At 35.5% G+C, this 18,904-nt stretch overlaps 1 protein-coding gene across 3 annotated transcripts in view; it reads right to left on the bottom strand.

Annotated features, from left to right (window-relative positions):
- Nucleotides 1-18,904, bottom strand: part of ptprz1a (protein tyrosine phosphatase receptor type Z1a) — a 46,880-nt gene that overhangs the window by 5,138 nt on the left and 22,838 nt on the right. Inside the window, exons 8-26 of one of the 3 annotated variants that reach the window (XM_046859530.1) lie at nucleotides 17,597-17,747; nucleotides 15,475-15,659; nucleotides 14,678-14,804; nucleotides 12,444-12,478; nucleotides 10,296-12,318; nucleotides 8,779-8,923; nucleotides 7,155-7,243; nucleotides 6,919-7,004; nucleotides 4,822-4,842; nucleotides 4,534-4,630; nucleotides 4,294-4,379; nucleotides 3,827-3,961; nucleotides 3,474-3,608; nucleotides 3,169-3,332; nucleotides 1,771-1,906; nucleotides 1,329-1,475; nucleotides 751-844; nucleotides 431-504; nucleotides 66-194 (exon numbers count right to left, since the gene is read on the bottom strand). In XM_046859530.1, coding sequence (XP_046715486.1) covers nucleotides 66-194; nucleotides 431-504; nucleotides 751-844; nucleotides 1,329-1,475; nucleotides 1,771-1,906; nucleotides 3,169-3,332; nucleotides 3,474-3,608; nucleotides 3,827-3,961; nucleotides 4,294-4,379; nucleotides 4,534-4,630; nucleotides 4,822-4,842; nucleotides 6,919-7,004; nucleotides 7,155-7,243; nucleotides 8,779-8,923; nucleotides 10,296-12,318; nucleotides 12,444-12,478; nucleotides 14,678-14,804; nucleotides 15,475-15,659; nucleotides 17,597-17,747 — 4,059 coding nt within the window. The remainder of the gene's footprint in view (nucleotides 1-65; nucleotides 195-430; nucleotides 505-750; nucleotides 845-1,328; nucleotides 1,476-1,770; nucleotides 1,907-3,168; nucleotides 3,333-3,473; nucleotides 3,609-3,826; nucleotides 3,962-4,293; nucleotides 4,380-4,533; nucleotides 4,631-4,821; nucleotides 4,843-6,918; nucleotides 7,005-7,154; nucleotides 7,244-8,778; nucleotides 8,924-10,295; nucleotides 12,319-12,443; nucleotides 12,479-14,677; nucleotides 14,805-15,474; nucleotides 15,660-17,596; nucleotides 17,748-18,904) is intronic. The other 2 variants (XM_046859533.1, XM_046859532.1) reach the window with 2 other exon arrangements.

The following is an 18,904-nucleotide window of genomic DNA, read 5'->3' as shown; positions in this document are numbered from 1 at the left end:
TTATTATTATTATTATTATTATTATTATTATTATATATTTTTGTCATGTATTTAAGACAACTTACCAAGCTGGTGCTATCAGGCAGTGAGACAATGATCTGGGCATTGTGGTCCCAAATCATCCTCCAGAAATCTTTCACAGTGTTCGGCAGAGGACTCTGAGTAATGATGTACTCATTGCTGTTCTGATATCCCTGGAACGAAAGTCAAAATATTCAGAGAACACAAATAAAAATATGGTTCTGAAAAGAATGGGTTTTCCAAACACCAAACCAGAAAAAATTTTAATTGTACCTTTACTGTTGAAATATCTCAAGCAGTGTATATTCTGATTAACATTGTGCTGTAGAATACTTTATAATAGAACAACCTCCAGATGGAAAGCAAAACATCATTAAAAAATAATAATTATAATGTGTCAATGGCTCACCATAATATAAGAAGCATTGATGTAGTCTGAGGTCTCTTCTGATGTTGCAGACAAACATACTCTGTATCTATCCACTAAAACACACCAAGCACCATTAAACTTGGTTACTGCTGGAGTTGTAATATGTTTTTTACCAATTAGAAAAAAAAAATCTATATTTGATTTGAACTTATAGTGAAATCAAGTTTAGTTAAACAAAATTACATCATGTTGAACAACACCACCACAACAAGATTATAAATCTAGACTCATGACTGCTTCATTCATTTTAAACCTATAACAATCACATGACCTCCATGATGTAAGTTCTGGAAACTCACTAGGTATCAACGAGCAGGTTCTGTTCTTATCTTTGTTGCAGTCTTTTAAAGCAGCAGTGAAATCACCTTGCTTGGTATTTGCCTGACTCACCAGCTGCAAAAAAGAGATATGTCGCTTTATCAAAATCAAAAGAAAGAACTAAAAAAAAAAAACAGGAACAGTCAGAAATCACAACAAAGTGACTCTCATTTCTCTCTATATATTTCTCTCTGCATGACTGAGCTTGCTTGGTAGAGGTAAGCAGCTTTATTTGCAGCAATTACTGCACTGTATTTGAGTTTGTACTGTGTTGCTGTATGCACTTTATATTGACATTTTGTAATGTGACAGCTATTTTTGGCTAATTAAACTATGAGAGATGTTGTTAGCTGTTAGTCAGCCTTAGGCACTATACCATTTAGTGTGTGATTTGAAGCAGATCCTACTTGTACAATCACTTTCATACGTTTCATACATTTAATAATTTGTAGGGTTTTTAACAATTTGTTGAATATCATATACTAATATAGTAGTTGAAAAAAAAAATTGCACCTTCGGGTGACGAATCTCAGCTCTGTTGCTTGGATATTCTACTTGCCTTAAACTGCTTTTCCAGGCACATTGTGCATGAAGGTCCTGTAGTGAGCAGGTCGTTAACATAACTATGAATACGGCTAGCGGGCACATCTGTCTCTCCACTTAGGATTGCTTCCACCAGTGCATCATGGATGAAGATGTACTGCTCCTGCAAATAAGAAGGAATACCAGATTCAATTCTATTTAATTTGTGTAGTAATTTTAACAGTAGGCATTTTCCCAAACAACCACTCTTTGAAACAAAGTGAGCAGAAGGTGCCAAGAACAGGAATCAAATGCTGGAGTGGTCACCGGATCAACAATACTGGAAATCCTGGTAATGGCTCCGGACATGATTAGTTGATGTATAGTTACATGAATATGCAGATGTTCCTAATAAAGTGTATGTTCTCTGTAATCTTTCCATTGACAGTCATTAACACATTATGGCCCTGATTGCTTACCTCAGTTTGCACCAGGTAGTTCCTCTGAGTACGGATGTGTTTGAGAAAGCCTATGATGTTCACCTGACCCTGCTCTTCTATCTGCTTCAGCATACTGTCCAGGACAATGTATGAGCCTGTTCTCCCCACACCAGCACTATACACATACACATGAATAAATCATATGCAGAGGGTGGAAAAGAAATCAAGAAAGTTATATCATATTGTACTTTGGATGCACCCACAGTAGACTGCTGTATGTACTACATGGTCTATACTGTGAATTGAATGTGTACTTTAGGGGATATATTGACCTTCAAGAAAAAATATTGCTGAAAAAAAAAAGTTTTCTACAATTCCTTTTATATCTTTAAATTAAACTTAATGTACACATTTTAGTTTCTTACCTAATTAATCATTTTTCAATAAACCACTAAAAATATTTTCTTTTCATTACAGTATAAAGATTTATTGAAACGTTTATATGTAATTCACCATAAAAACCTAAGGTATTCAGTGCATTCAATTTAGACATCTCATTTGTACAATATATTTTAATTAAACAAATGTGCGTAGGCAGCTTGTAAACTCAAGTGTAAGTAATGAAGCCTAATAAATACCAACTGTGTGTAACCTCTGTATGCATGCTTATTTAAATACAAACACAACTACAATTAACAGCACATGAAAGTAAGCATTGTCAAAGGCTATCAAAATGAGACATTGTTTGCCAGTGCCAAAGAGTAAAATGGAATGGAGTAGCACTCAAACCCAAATAAAACTTCTCTGATACAGGTTTTGATTAATAAAGAGATTATTCAAGCTATGCCTTTTCATTTTTTTACCGTCTCTGTATTTTTATTCCAATATTTGTAATATTTAACAAATGCAGGTATAGGCAATATAAACGTAAGATTAATAAATGTGAATGCACAGCAATGCAGGCAATATCCTGAGCAACTGGTGTGAGAAAGATCATTGATTCTGTAGAATTCTAGTCAAGTCCAGAGTAATATTTTTGTGTAGTATATACTTTAGTTTAGTATATTTAATACAAAGAAAACTATACAAGTATTCTTCGGGATGTGTGAAAGTAAAGGGTTGATTTGCTCTGTTTTTAATGATTACTATATTGTGTTAAAACTGCATGGGTCACTTAATAATGTATATTCATTTCTAAATTATTATTTAATACCCAGATTTAAATCAAAACTCAAGCATTGCAGTAAATGAAAATAATTTGTAATTATGACAGATAGATATAAAATGTGTTAATATAAAGTTTTATAAAAAAGTCACTTCCAATTTTGATGGAAAAATCAGCACACATTTTAATTATTTTCATTTTAAATGCAAGCGAGGAATAAAAATCAAATTTTAGATGGGATCTTTAGTTCTGATGCTATGTTTTCGGCATACCTGCAGTGTATCACAATGGGCCCCATGTCCTGTGTCCAGGCTCTAGAGGATTTGCGGACAAATGAGAGTACAGGCAAAACACTCTCAGGCACACCAGTATCTGGCCACTGAGTGTAGTGGTACTGCACTACTGTCTTTTCATTAGCACGAGCTTTCTGAGAAGCCTAAGAGAAGATGATAGTGGCAATATAATGAAAGAAAAAACATACAAAAGGAAAGATAAAGTAAATATATTTCCTCTGACAAGTACAGAGAACAAAATGTATAAACAGTTTGAGAAATTCAAATACTCTGGATGACCGTACCTTCTTTACATGTGTGTTTCGTATGGTAAAGGTTCTTTGGGTGTAATAAGCCATGATCTTGGTGCTCTTAACAGTCACAAGGAAGTGGCCATATTCTTCTTGACTTTCCAATGGCCAGTACTGGTCACATTTTCTCTATAAAAAAGGCAAAGTAAAGATTATCAAAAGGAAAAATATACATTTTCCAAAAAGCAAGACTCATTATTAGGATCAATTTGTCATTAGTGTGCTGATGATGGTTTTGTAAAAGGTCTGACACAGGAGGCGTGTAAACAGACAGTGTCAGTGGCGAACACACTGACATGTTAAAGATCATCAAAGGAAAGATTTAGAAACAGTACAAGATGGCTTACTCTGCCTTTCTCCACCAGATTTGTGATCATGACGATTATGCCAACATTCTGCTCCCACACCATCCTCCAGAAGTCCACAGTGCTCGACTTCAGGGGGCCCTGAGCTGCTATGTAAGCCCTCGGTTTATTAAAACCCTGGGAGGGCAAAAGAGAGCCGGAGAGAGAGAGAGAAAAGAGATGAGATCAGTGGAATATGAGACATTTGGTGGTAGTATAATAACAGCAATCTGCTCTATATTTGAGAAATTGGATTCACACTTTGCTATGTGATTATGGTAAATGATTGAAGCTAAGTTTAACCTTGACCTCCACAGGTCATGTCAAATCAAGTAATATTATGTTACCTTTATGTAACAGCCATTACTCTTTGAATGATCTCTTACTGACTATAACTATAAGCACACTAATGCTATAAGCACACTCATGATAATCAAGATTACCTGTAGCACCTCTGACCAAATACTCACATCCACATAGTTGGCATTGATATAGTCCCCTTCACTCGTTCCATCTTTATCAGTGTGGGTTAAGAGTCTGACTCTACTGTGGTCATCTAAAAAAAAAGAAAATACAGCCAAACATTTGTCCTCATGTACTGTGTTTAATCTTATTCCTGTCCTTATTCCTTATATACGGTACAGAAGTAAAAATATTTATACTGTACTGTCAACACAGAGAATGTCAGTAATTATTTCAGTTTCGCATACAGGCTAAAATGTTGACATATCGGTTCTTGCTCTTGTTATCAGGGTGAATGGAGCTGTCCGTTGTAGTTTCTAGATCCACAGTGCATGACTGAATCTCCTACAAATAAACACACATACACACTCAAATACACTCTGTATCCAAGAAATACAAAACCATAGGTGCCATCTAACTCAAAACAAGTACAAATCATTGAGTGTGTGAAGCACGCAACGAAACAACACAAGCTACTGTAGAACGATATCAAATGCAGTCAGAACAAATAAAATAAAAACGGAGATGTGGCTTACCTCAAAATATTCTTTCAAAATCTAATCAGGGAAGTGAGAATGAACAAAGCACAGCAATGAAATTCCATGACACACAGAGCACAAGAACAGGGCAAACAGTATCGCAATAAAGCACAAGCAGATTTTTATAGCATGCCTTATGCACTGTGTCGGTTTGTGCTGGTGTAAAACCAGCTCTAAAGCGTTCGGAAATGTCTTTAATATTATACAGTATCATCTGAAATCAATTACTACTTATAATGATAGGTCTGTTTAGTAATGATTCATGTTAACATTCATATTAACTACCAGCACAAACAAATTTAAACATGTACAGGAAACATAGGCAAGTGTACTTTAATTTACCTCTAGATCATTTGGAAAATTGGAATAAGGACATTCTGAATGGTATAGTCTAAAAGGCAAGGCTGCTGTGTATATGATCTGACTATAAAATATATATATATATATATATATATATATATATATATATATATATATATATATATATATATATATATATATATATATATTTTGGTTACATTTTGGATCATATACTCATTATACTGAATATCCAAAGACTGGTGACAAATTAAAGGAAACAAAACCACATACGATTTTGGACTATCACAATACAACAGCTTTAATGTACTTTGGGGTAGATTGAACAAGTCTCTGAAACATCATGTTTTGGTGGAGAGCACTAGCACAACTTCAAAATTTCCCATTGGTGCAAAATCGGGTTGAGCTCTAGTAACTGTGAAGATTGTATCATATAATGTACATAATTTTCATACTCATCACGATTCAGTAAGCCCTTATGCACTGTGTTGGATGACATTTTTATCCTGAAAGACTAATCACTAACAATGTAAAAAAAGAAATAAAAAGAAATAAAAAATTCATCAAGATGATCAGCAAGTCGCATTTCCGCCATGCAGTTCCAGATCCAGGTCTCAATCCTAATCGTGTTACTATCTGTGCAAAATTACACATTCTCCACATGTCTGTGTGAGTTTCCTTTGGGTTCTGAGTTTTCCCCCAGCCTCCCAAAACATGCATATTTGTGGATTGTCTATGCTATGCCTTCTAATGTGAAGACCAATGCATGGTGGGGATGACCTGGCATTCCTGTCAGGCAAATACTTGTACTAGTGTTCCTGTGAAAAGCAACACTATAAGCCACTTTTTTAGGTTACTGATGATGAAGGCATGAATGAATAAATGAATGAATATATAAAAGATAGAATGACATTGCATTGATTTGCAGTGACCCTATATGTCTAAGGGATGAAGTGGACCCAAACACACCAGCATTACAGAAGTACACTTTCCTTTAATATGTCACGTATCTTTATGTTCATTTGCTAATAAAGTACATGTTTAAAAATAGCACACAAACTCAAACAAATAAGCAAAAAAAAAAAAACATTAATACAACAATGCATAATGTTGGCAACAGGCAAAACTTTTTTGATGTGGTGTTTTGTTTTCTGGTTAAATATAGGAATGGCTAGCAGATTTACAGAAAATTACTACTGAAACCCAATTTAAGGCCTTAAGAATCTGTTATATTTCAGTCAAAGCCTACCTGAACCACTCTAATTATCTAATTAAGAGCAAGTGAATAGAGCTCAGGAGTGGGGGTGGTTTCATTTGGACAATGTTTGATGCTAATTAAGCTTTCTTTGTGTACTAGTGTATTTTTGTGTGCATCTGAGTGGAACACCGGAATAAGAGTCACAAGCAAACAAACAATTCTGTGACTTAATTATTCTTTTGAAAAAGTTGCCAGCAATTAAAGTTCATACATGACTGAATAGGGCAGGCCATATGGGCATGAATTAACTAAAGCAGTTGAAATGTATGTGTGTGTGTGTGTGTGTGTGTGTGTGTGTGTGTGTGTGTGTTTTGTTTTTGTTTTTTTACTGTAATCTTTAGAGGAAAATTATGTTCTAACTAATCAAAACACTGATGTGCTGAAGTTGAAAAGCATATGGTTGAGAGAACAGAAATGTATGAAAGTTGTCTACAAATGCACTTTAAAGAGTCAATTAAATTTTCCCCACATACATTTGCTTATGTCAGGACATTTTCTGAAGGTGACAGAGAACACACCTCAAACTCTCTGTAGAAGGACTTGGTGTCATGAAGTTCTGTAACATGTTGGACAAATTGTTCCGATGAAAGAGGTTCATGCTCATCTGGGTGAAGAGAGAGAAAATATAAATGTTATCAACAGTTAATTGCCTTTATGGCTTGCATTCTCAGACCTAAGGGACAAGCTGTTTATGATCACATAACACACACTTTATTTTTGACATATACAAAAAGGTGAGTGTAAAGAGAATAACCTGTGTGACTTAGCATAGGAGAAGAGGAGGATATGACTCTAGGGGATGTGTTGTCGTCTATGTAGAAATGAGCAGTCTGAAAGCACATCCTGTGGAGAAAATGACAAACCAAATCATTAAAGCATTAACCAGGATGGGTCAAACCAGTGCAAAAGCAAAAGGTGCTTAGCATACAACAATACATCTTAAGATAAAATGGAGGAAATGCATTCATGACCCACTATTCAGTCTTGTTTATTTTTTTTTCCTTATAAATAAAGGCAAAAGAAAAGACACCAAGTGCTAACTGAAAATTATACTTCACCAATATAGTTCAAAGAAGGTTACATTTAAACAGAAAACACAAACGAATATGTAGGTGGTTCCTATTTGGCTTCTTATACTGTAGCTTTTTTTATTCTCTACACTTTCTCAGCTGAATGTAATAAAACAGTTATGAAGGCAAGAATCCTTGATTTTTATAAGCCATAAGCCATCTCATTATGTTTGACATAGAATTACAAGCTCCAAATAAAAAAAGATGTTCAATCTAATCAAGAAAAAAAATCTTGAACAGAATCCAAACCACGCAACAGATATTCTGATTAACCTGAACATCACTGTACATAATAGCAACTTCTTGGAAGGGATTACAAGGAAAACGTCTGCCCAGATTAATCACTGACATTTGATGTCCTGAATGCTTGAATTATGTTTTTCAAGTGTGCATCTGTCCACAACACAAGTCAACACCATGTAACTCCAAAGGAATAAGCAGCGGAACACAACACACATTGCTACCCGCTAAGCCAACAGAGGACACACACACACACACACACACACACACACACACACACACACACACACACACACTCACTCTTCAGGCCTCTTAGACATAATCACAACCCTTTTCAACACAGAGCCACAAGCAACAGATCAGCATCTTGGAGATTTAATCACAGGCTACAAGATTAGCAACTTAATCTCACCCAGTGCCCATGGTGTAATAACGCAAGCCAAACACAAACAATATGATAAGGACTCAAGAGTTCCAGCAGGAAGGGAAATGGACAGTCTCATGCAATTGAACTGTTTAGTCAGCAAAATCATGTCTTTGATGGGATTGTAAAAACTGCTTATTTCACAGTTGAAATTGATATCAGAGAGAGAAGTTAAGGATTGTTTTTCTTAATAATTTTGGGGTAAAATATCACCTCATTACAAAAAATGTTCACATCCAAATATGAATATCCTAAACATATGAAGTGTCAGCCGTACGACAACGTCATCATTCATTGTCAATCACTCTCAATTACCATAAAGTGTATTTTTATGTGATCTATGTTGAAAGGTTTAAAGAGGGAATGAGGACAAGCCACCAGAATTAATTCTCCTCTTATATATCCACACTAGCCATCACCTATTAATAATGATAATCAACAGCACTCTTTAGGAGGACATTAGACTTGCTGTGTACATGTATAGCAAAAAAGTAGCTATGTGCTCATGTTGCTCATATTGAACACAAATGTATTAAAAAGGACACTGTAACAGATTTTTGTAACAGAAAAAAAAATTATAATAAATAAAATATATATCATGTATCATGGTCAGCAAGTCTTATGGCCCCATATATAAAATTCACCTCCAATAGATGAGAATGCCAATTAGCATGATAAGGCAGAGGCAAGTGAGGGTCGAGATCACAGCCAGAGGAACCACAGCCTTCTTTCGATGCTCCACACTGGACACCAGACCCACCCTAGACTCATGACTACTGTTACTGGCATCTACAAACAAAAGTAAAAAAAAAGAAAAATAATATTGAAAGTGTGATATGATGCAATGAAACACGACAATCAAAGGCATATTATAAATGTGTATATAACTAAATGTTTATATATATATATAACACCTAAACAAATCAAGCTACAAGGCTTACCGTGTAGTTTTATTCAAAAGAGAACTTAATTCACTGATATCTATGACAGTCTGCATATTAAAAAACATATATAGGAATATAAAAAATCTAATTATATTAAGAGATTAATCATTATATTAATCAATGCTGAACAGGATAAAGTGTTAGAAACCATGTAAAATGTAATTTAAAGTAAATTAAATGATCTGAAATCACTGAGGTCACTATATTAGTCACTATATTAGTCATTAGTTCTTACATGTTCATTGCACTGACCAGAACAGATTTAAAGTTCCAGAATATTTCATTCCTACTTGCAATAAAACCCCCATAATTATTAATATTACAAAATAATATTACGAAAATTATGCATTAATAGTCTGCTCCTGGGCTTATGAGTTTTAAAAGACTAGAACATTTTGAACCTTTTGACCTTCCCTAACCTTCAACATACATGACCCTGTCAGTACAACACAAGAAAATTGGCACCAGCTATAGCCTACTGATGTGTCATAGCAGGATTTCTACTGCTCTCTACTGGACAAACACTGGCATGGCTTGTGGATTTAACCAGAAGCACTTAATATAAACTCATTATAATAATATTTTTAATAAATGTATAAATAATATAAAAAATATATATATATATATATATATATATATATATATATATATATATAAATTAATTTATAATATATAAATAATATAAAAAAAATTAATAAATAAGCGTAAATATTCTTGGCAAAATGCAGCATATATAATAATGAGATAATTTATATTTTTTTCTAAAATCATACCAACCTCAAATCTAACATTTTTAACATTTGCATTGCATACATGAGGTCCAAAATGTATTTTAAATATCATGTTATTATAGACCTTTCTGTTGATTTGGCAGTGACAGCAGGAATGCCATGCTTGGGGGGGAATTGTGAAGAAAAAGCACACAGGACACAAGTGAATTTGGGATTAACATAAGGAATGTGATGATGGCTGTGGGACTAGTTGACTAGTTCTTTAGACCAGCAGTAGAATGAAAGAAGTTAGTATATGCGAGATTCTTAATTTTAGAAATGCTAACAAAAACGCCGAACCATACCTGACATGGCAATTTGCAATGCTTTTTTGGACTTTGCAGGCAATTTGAAACATTTTATGTTTTTAGGAAGATGCTAATTGTGCTAGTGGTTCTAATCCAGTGGAGCCCCCGAGAGTTGATAGCAGATGGCTGTATTTTTTACCTTCCACTGGTTCGTCCTTTGAATCTCTGTTAGCATGCTCTGGGATACTGAAATCAGAGGATGTCTCATTATCTGTAAGGTTCTCTCCAGATCCGCTGTTTTCTTCCTCCACACCCCCCAGTGCCAGGGTAGGGCTGGGGTGAAGGGAAACATTAAATATGGTAGCCTCTCTCTCTGACAAATTCTCACTCTCGAAATAGAAAGATGAAGAGTGTTCCTCCAGCTCCACCTCCTCAACTTGTCCTTCAGTGGAGAAGACACTGGGTAAGGAAGGAGCGGGACTCCCATCTCCTGAAGCTGAGCTCTGAGACCAATCTTGATCCACCACCCAGCCTGAGGCACTGCTATCCAGAAACCCATCAGCTGATTGTGTGAGTATTGATGTAGCCTCTGGGACCGAGGTTGGCAACACTTTAGTGGGCGCCAGTGAAACATAGGATCCAAGAACCTGTGAACTTTCACTTCTTGTGATACTGTTCATGTTGGCTGTAACAGAGAATTGCAGGTGGCATGTAGGCTCTGTGGGAAAAGATAGGTCCAAGTGTGTTGAACTGTATCCATTAGTTCCAACAGTGGAGAAAGATGGATGGCCCTCTATTACACTAGACATGTCACTTATTGATGAGGAGGGCATTAGGTATAAAAACAATGATTTTGCAGAACTTGAAACATGCGGCGAGATGCGAGAAACATCATCACTACTTTGACCAACATTAAGAGGTACCACAGAAAAATCTGAAAACTCCACCAGATTGTGTAAGAGAGAGGAGGTGAAGTAAGAAGAGTAGTCACTAGATAAGGCACCTGATGACTGCAGAGATGGAGACACAGTGCTAAAGATCTTGGAGATGTGAGAAATATTCTGCTCTTTGTTGAACCACACAGAAAGTTCAGAGTCAGTTGAGTTGGGTAATGTTTGAAGGGGGATAGTACTGTTATATAAGGTGGCACCTGAGGCCGACCCAGACAACATGTCACCATCATCACCATCATCACCACTAAATACAGAGTCCACATTCCAATAAGACACAGAGCTGGAGGGAGAGCTGGACAGTGCAGGGTAGGAGAGCGAGTGGGGGACAGACTGTGTAGCATACATAATGTCCCAGGCTGGGGTAGATACAGACTCAGACAACAAAGAGCTAGAGGGGATGGACACAGGAATAGCATGCAGGCAGAGCTGGGAGTCACACACAGGGGTCGTAGTGGGAGAGTTCTCACCATTGAACTCTGGTGAAAGAACACCACCAGAAGCAGTGGTGGTTGTGGGGAGAGGCACAGTGGGAGTTGTACTCTGCACTTGGACCTCTGTTTGAGGGAAGGAGGAGGCTGGATCTGTAGAAGAAATAGTGATTTCCCCATAGCCAATTGAATCAGTGAACTTCCCCTCCTCTGCCACTGAGGTTGACGTGGCTGCTGCATCATGTGGACTTATTTTTACTCTATGAGCCACTGAACTGTCAGTAAGAACTTCTGAGACCACACTTGGTGCTATGCTGCTATAATCTGACTCAGAAACGAGTAATTCTGTGGTCAAATTTGCTGCAGGGCTCATGGTAGTCAGTTGGGCAGGCTGTTTTTCTAGAATGTCTTGGTAATGGTTTTCAGTACTTGCTGCAGTTGTTTTAATATCAAAAACTGGAGGAACAGGCTGCTCTGTTGTACTTTTAAATGTACTAATAGGACTATATATGGTAGTTTGTTTATCTGGAATGCCTTGGTAAGGATATTCAGTAGATTTTGGGGTGGTTTTAACATCAAAAACTGGAGGAACAGGCTGTTTTGTTTTAGTAGTGCTGACAGTAGTCAACAATGTAGTGGGTTGTAGTGGTGTGGGTTTAGAAGTTACAGAAACATCCTGATAATAATTTTCAGAAGACTTTGGTGTTGTTTTGGGGCCAAATGATGGAGAGACATGGCGCTCAGTTGCAGTAAACCTGGGACTGGATGTAGTGGTTTGCACTGGATAGGGTGCCTGGTTTGAGTCAGGCTGGACCCACAAGGGAGTGCTAGGATAGTCATCCTGAGAAAGAAAAAAAAAGAGATGGTTAAGTTATTCTTCAGAGTCAAGAATCAAGCTACCGCTCGTTACTTATAGTATAGGAATACTCTCTTTGTTCATATTATGCAGTTCAACTTCTTAATTACCTCTCCATCAGGTTCAAAGGGGTCAGGGTCTGTTTCTGAAAGAAAGTCAAAAGTAAATTAATGTGTCAATAGTATGCATTTGTAGAATTAGAGAACCTCAACCGAAAGATTTGACGTGACTAACAATACTGTAAATCCTTATAATATGAAACTGTAAGTAAGATATCTGGGATTTTTATTATAAAGTTGAACAGGTTTATGTGCATCAACAAGCAGGAGAACAGAAGGTTGTTGTTGAAAACACTTTTTTTAAGAAAGGCATATACAGTAAAAAAAAGAATCAGGAAATTATTTTTTTTTGGTCACTTAATAACAAAAATGTAACAAAAGATAAAAGCCAAAATCAGCCTCATACGTCTGAATATCTGACACATACAAAACATTTCTCCACCCCAAACCCATAATCTTTCTTCTTTTCAATAACACTGATGATTGGACAGTATTAACATTAAATATTAAGACATCACTAATATCTTTAATGGACTAGATCAAATGTCAGTTTTGTGTCTATCAAGTTTAATGAGTTTAATTTGTAAATTTTTTCATTTAAGAAAAAATAAGTAATGTACAGCAGGACAAATTATTTAAACAAATCCGGTCACACAGCTGAACAAACATAAAAATATATCTATTTTAGGGCAGATTTCTTATGTCATAATGACCAAGGGACACAGGAAACTGAGTACCAGAGTGGCTCCACATACACAACCAGGAAAAAAACAGTAGTATTGTTCGGCTTACCTTACACAAATAACACAAAATGGTAGAAATTATTCCAGTATATTTTATGATTCATGCAACAGGATAATTTTTGAAATGTGTACTGAATGTGCATCAAATAGTAAATAACAAGGCTTCAATGGATACTCAGACTCCAAGACAGCAGAAAAAAAAATCCAATCTACATTAAAATGCATTAAAGCACACACTCATCCATAGATCCATTCATAGAAATATGATGCATGGATTTTTTATGCAATACAAGTTAGTTTATTATAAACAGTAGTAGATACAGATTCTCAACATTTCAGTGCATTGACACAAATTGCTGTGAATGTTAAACCGTCTTTGTAAGAAAATGAAGATATGCTCATAAAATTAATGACAAATAATGATCCGCATTGTAAGCATTAAAAATCACATAAAAAATATAAAGAAGAGAAACACCTTAGCTAGGGTATGCACATAAAATACAGAGGTTCTGAAGACACAGAAAAGGTTAATGTAAAGAAACAGAGGTGGAACATATGTAGCTGCAAAATAGTCTACAAAGAAATTTTAAACAAAGATTAAACAAATATAAAACTTTAAAAGAAATCGGTCAAGGACTATTAAATATATAACATCAACAAGAACTGTGTTTAAACAAGCATGTGGTGTTTTAAAAGAACAAATTTACTAGTTACTGTGCATGTAAATGATCATTTTAAAGAATGGGTGCAATTTAATGTTGAAAAAAGTGCTTGTTTTAAATAAATGGAAAACCTGGGATTCAAACTTGGTTCAGTTTGATTAATCTGAAACAATAATCCATATAAGGATTTAAAGACTGTAATCTGGAGACATTTTGACACACTGGAAATAATACTGATGTAATACATATTTCATGTGCGTGGTAGAGATTGTGCTACATAAAATTACTACAAGAAAAATGTACAAAAATTAGGAGTAAGTGGCTTTTTTTTCATGTGAGCAGGAGTGGGCAGTCCAATATGACCTTGCAGGACAAATGCCACGTTCAACAATATGAGTATATGTTGTATGCTCTCAAGGTTCTGTGCATTCACTTATCTTTAGTGAGTGCTTTATCCTCATCAAGGTCATAGTGGTTTAACTTATAAATAGATTTTTGGCACATAGAACCAACTTAGCATGTAAAGAAATATGAAATTCAAGTGCAAACAAAAATAATGACTTTTAGAATTCCCTAAGGGTCAGACAAAAGTGGCTTTACAAAATAGTTTAGAGCACAGCTCTGTCTATCAGTATCAAAATACAGTACAATACTGTGATTAACCTGATTGTCGTTTAAAACAGGAAACTTGAAACGCTAAGTGCCACTCATGCAAATACCATACCATAAGGTTTCTTATACCATACCATGAGGAAAGTGAATGCAAAGAATCATACTACAGTGTACAGGACACCTGCACACATTTGTGGTTTTTTTTTCTTTTTGCTATTTTTTTTGCGATCTCAATAGAGATGAGCACGGCGGATGTGGATGCTCTTACCAGGGTCAATCACAGGTATGTCCACTATCAGCTCATCACTCTGACGTCCATACAGACCATTAGTACACACCGCCACCACCTGCACTACATAGCTGGTGTTGGTTTCCAGGTCCTGGATGATGGCCCCCTGTGACATAAAGCAAATAATATGCTGTATGTCCACTTGTTTTCCTTTTAACCTGGAAAATAATGCTTGGCAACCACTGAAATTAGGTTTACATTCAATACTTTAGACTATAATACAAAATTGCCCATATTACATTGTCTTTACCACATGATACATCCAAAATTATGTGGACACCTGACCATCACACCAATATATAAGCCATCCTTAAACTAAAAAGTAGCATTTAGATTTCCCTTCAGTAGAATTAAGAGTCCCAACCCTATTTTTCAACATGGCAATGCCACTGGTCGATAAAAACAAAGTTGCAGTGGAGGCATTTCTAATAGCCAAATCCCTGATCTTAACCCAACGGAACAGCTTTTTAGATAAATTGGCACACCTACTGAACTCAATTCCTACCCCCACTAATATCTGAGGGTTTACCACAGCCATGCTCTAAAATTTAGTAAACAGCCTTCCCAGAAGAATTCTTTTAATAAAAAAAGAAGCAAAGGGGGTATTAATTGATTGACCAAAGATTGGTCAGCTGCCTACATACTTTTGACCACTGTTGACCACAATATAGTTGTGCATAAAAAGTTTTTATACTTTTTTTTTCAGTATAATATTAATTGGGTTAATGCATAACTCAATTTGATCAAAATAATAAGTTTAATGAAATGTATTGTACCACATCCTGGTCTCCGTCAGTGAGGTACTCAAATGTAGGTGGATCGTCTCCTTGTGCCTGACGATAGGTGACAGAGTATTTCTCAATGTTTGCGTCATACACAGCCCGCGGCCTCTCCCACATCACTAGCAGACCCGTGTAGTTATGTGGATATCCCTGCACATTCTCTGGCTCTGAGCTACAAACTGCAAAAGACCAGCAGACACACTCTTTAACAACCATATTTAAAAATAGTCTATAAAAGCAATATTATGTAGAATTGTTTTGGATAGTTGGCTTCGTCTTTTGTTTTCTATGGGTGTTTATCAAAAATAACATGCGTCTAAGGCTAATAAATTATTGATAAATTATTTTTCACTGTGTATTTCATTTCATCATAATGTCACTTTAACAGATGCATGCAAACAGAAGGTGTTTTTTTTTTGTACAATCATTTCTCTCGTTCACACACTGTTGGTCCTAGCACATGGTGACCTTAGCGTGAAGGGCATTCTTCACCATCTGTGCTCAGCATCTGAGACTAAACACCTCTAAAAGACAGCACTCAGATACACTGATGAGGCAGAATAAAGTAGATTCGTTTTGTATAACAATTGCACAAAATAGTTTTTAGTAAATTCAACAATCTGCTTAGCATATATTTTCTGTTATCTCAACCTTGCCTTGCAAAATTTCACCAACTGAGATGAAAACATAATAAATACTAACTGATCCATTTGAACACCAGAGGGCAGAATGTGGCCAAATAATATCACTTTGTCAAAGATTAGTTTAAGGTTTTACAAGGCCATGAAAGAAAATTCAACATATTGACCTTAAAATGATTCATTTACTATTGATATTAATTAGAATTCTTATATAGTGTGTATGTACTTCTTATATAGGGAATAATATATCTCCAAACTCTATAGCAAAATACTAAACATGTAACACACCTTCAAAACACAGACAACCCTCACTGTAAGCAATAAACACATGCTTTATCATTATGAACAAACTGATTGTAATTTTTTTTTTTTTTAATATGAAGATAAAATTTTAGCAGGCTGGCGGCAACAGAAAAATTCAAATGACCATTAATAATGAGAATACGCCAGACCTATACAGGCATAAAGGGCAAACTCAGAGACAGTTACCTGGCAACACAAAAGTCTACTAACTTTCCGAACACACACACACACACACACACACACACACACACACACACACACACACACACAGATGTTAAAGTGTTGCAGACAAACCCAATTGTTGGGAAGTGAGAAGTAGATTTCTCATACTGATACAGTTGTACAGTAAAAAAAAGAAGTGCAGAATGTCTCTATAATTTTTAATGGATTTACCCCTTAGGTGTGTGTGTGTATAGCCCGTTAACTTGAAACGCTTGCATATAAAGTGCAAACATTTTTGAAAGCATTAATCCTTTAATTTTACTAGTTAACTATCTTTCAATGATAATGACAGTCAATAAAATGTATATCTACCTGAGTATGACAGTCGAGCTAGAGCGTTGTATTAATTTATACCTGTCTAAACATGAATATAAAAAGCAAAAAAGCATCCAAAGCCTGTTGACATGATGATTCTCTTCTTTTGGGAACTGGGAATAGACAGTGGCACATTCTAGCCACCAACATAATTAAATTAAGCACTTATTACTTCAATGAGGTTAATAGGACACTACTCCAAGTATTCAAGCAAACTAAACTGGATTATATTGCAAACGCATTCAGTCTTCCAATGAAAAACATACAGTAAAATTACATTTACTGGGAAGTATAATGATATATCATCATTAAATCTGATAATCTCTGTTCAGTCTGTCAGTTTAATGTATAAGAGAAAGTCAATAAGGCCATTATAGATCACAGGTAACTGCTTAAATTGGTCAGAGTTCATTCTATTCACAGAAAAAATGTAAAGCGCTAAGCACAGACTTACTATTAAAATAGCAGCCACCTTTAATTGCACGCAGTTTGACATTTTTAAAGAGACTCCACAATAGAAAATTCCTTGTATAATTCTTTTATATGTTTGCTCAAAGCTGAGGGTTCAGTATCAAGTGTTTCTTTCAGTTTGTGTGAATAAGAATGTGTCAGTGTGTGTGGGTGTGTGTACATACTGGGTGTGAGGATCTCTTCAGTGCCGGTGTATGAAGAATAGACCTGGCCCATGAATTGAGGCTGCTGCTCTCTGTAATTATTCTGCAAGTAGTCCATCAACATCACATAACCGGACTGCTGCATGGTCATCACCTCACAAAACATCTCCAACTGCAACACCAGAGATGAGAGATGAAACACAATGTTGTCTTTTATCAAATGTTCTTATAGTTTGCAGATGTAATGTTAGCATTATGACAAATTACACTTTTACTCAAACCACAAGATTGTAGTTTACCTCTCTTAACCTCAACATGCAGTAAAAAAAGTACAAATGATTTTCCAATTCTTTCTTTACATACCATTTTTTGCTGTAAAAACACATAGTCATATATCACATTATAAAGAGTTGTAGAATCCACAAGCACAAAAAGGTATTCAGGAGATTCGTATCACCTATGGCAGTAACTATATTTGGTGTTTCTAGAACTGTGGTTACTTTGGTTATCAGTTATTCTGAAAAAAGGAAAAATTGTTTTTGGCTTGAATTTTCCAAAAAGTAGCTTACATGGCATCGAATGATGTTCCAAAACCTAATACCAAAGATCTTTTCTTCACAGTGGGATTGAATGTTTTTTACAGCCTGCAGTGATAGAACACGACTTCAAATCTATTTCTGTGGTGAACCACAAAATACCTGTAAATCTTTTTTTTCTTTTACCACACCAGTCACTTTAGTCTTTACAAACCTTGCAGTTGTTTTATCTTTTTCTTTTCACCTCAAAAAAACAGGAAAGATATTTTCTTATGTTTACATGGTTGTCCAAGTATATGTTCCTAATGAACTCTAAAGTTCCACTGAACTCTATTCTTATTATGAGCTTAAAGCCCATTATTCAGTAATTATTATAGATTATTCAGTTCCCACCATAACTTGTTTATAAATACAGTCAATTCTAAAAAAACAAATAAAACACAAATCATTTTAAAAAATTGTGCTGCAGTATTTTAGTAAGCAAAAAAAGCACAGTTTGCCTGGACAAGACCCTGCTTGACTTATTATATATTTAATTGTACTCAAACGCCCAGTCTTTGCGACATTTAACGTTTGAAACAAAGTGTACCATTCCCAGCTAATGTGTTGTTTTGAACAGGATGATCCACAGGTACTTACTTCTTTTCATGTGTAAACCTTCAAGCCTTCCGTTTTTCAGTAAAGTCATGTGTCTACTTGTAAGTTTCTTAAGTGAAATAGCCCGAGGTGTAAATGACACACAGCAGAAAAAAGAGACTTTAACTATTTACATTCTTCTGATGTTGGCAATCTA

Source organism: Silurus meridionalis, chromosome 10 (assembly GCF_014805685.1).
Source record: "Silurus meridionalis isolate SWU-2019-XX chromosome 10, ASM1480568v1, whole genome shotgun sequence".
NCBI lineage: Eukaryota > Metazoa > Chordata > Actinopteri > Siluriformes > Siluridae > Silurus > Silurus meridionalis.
This window is presented reverse-complemented; position numbering and strand designations above follow the sequence as displayed.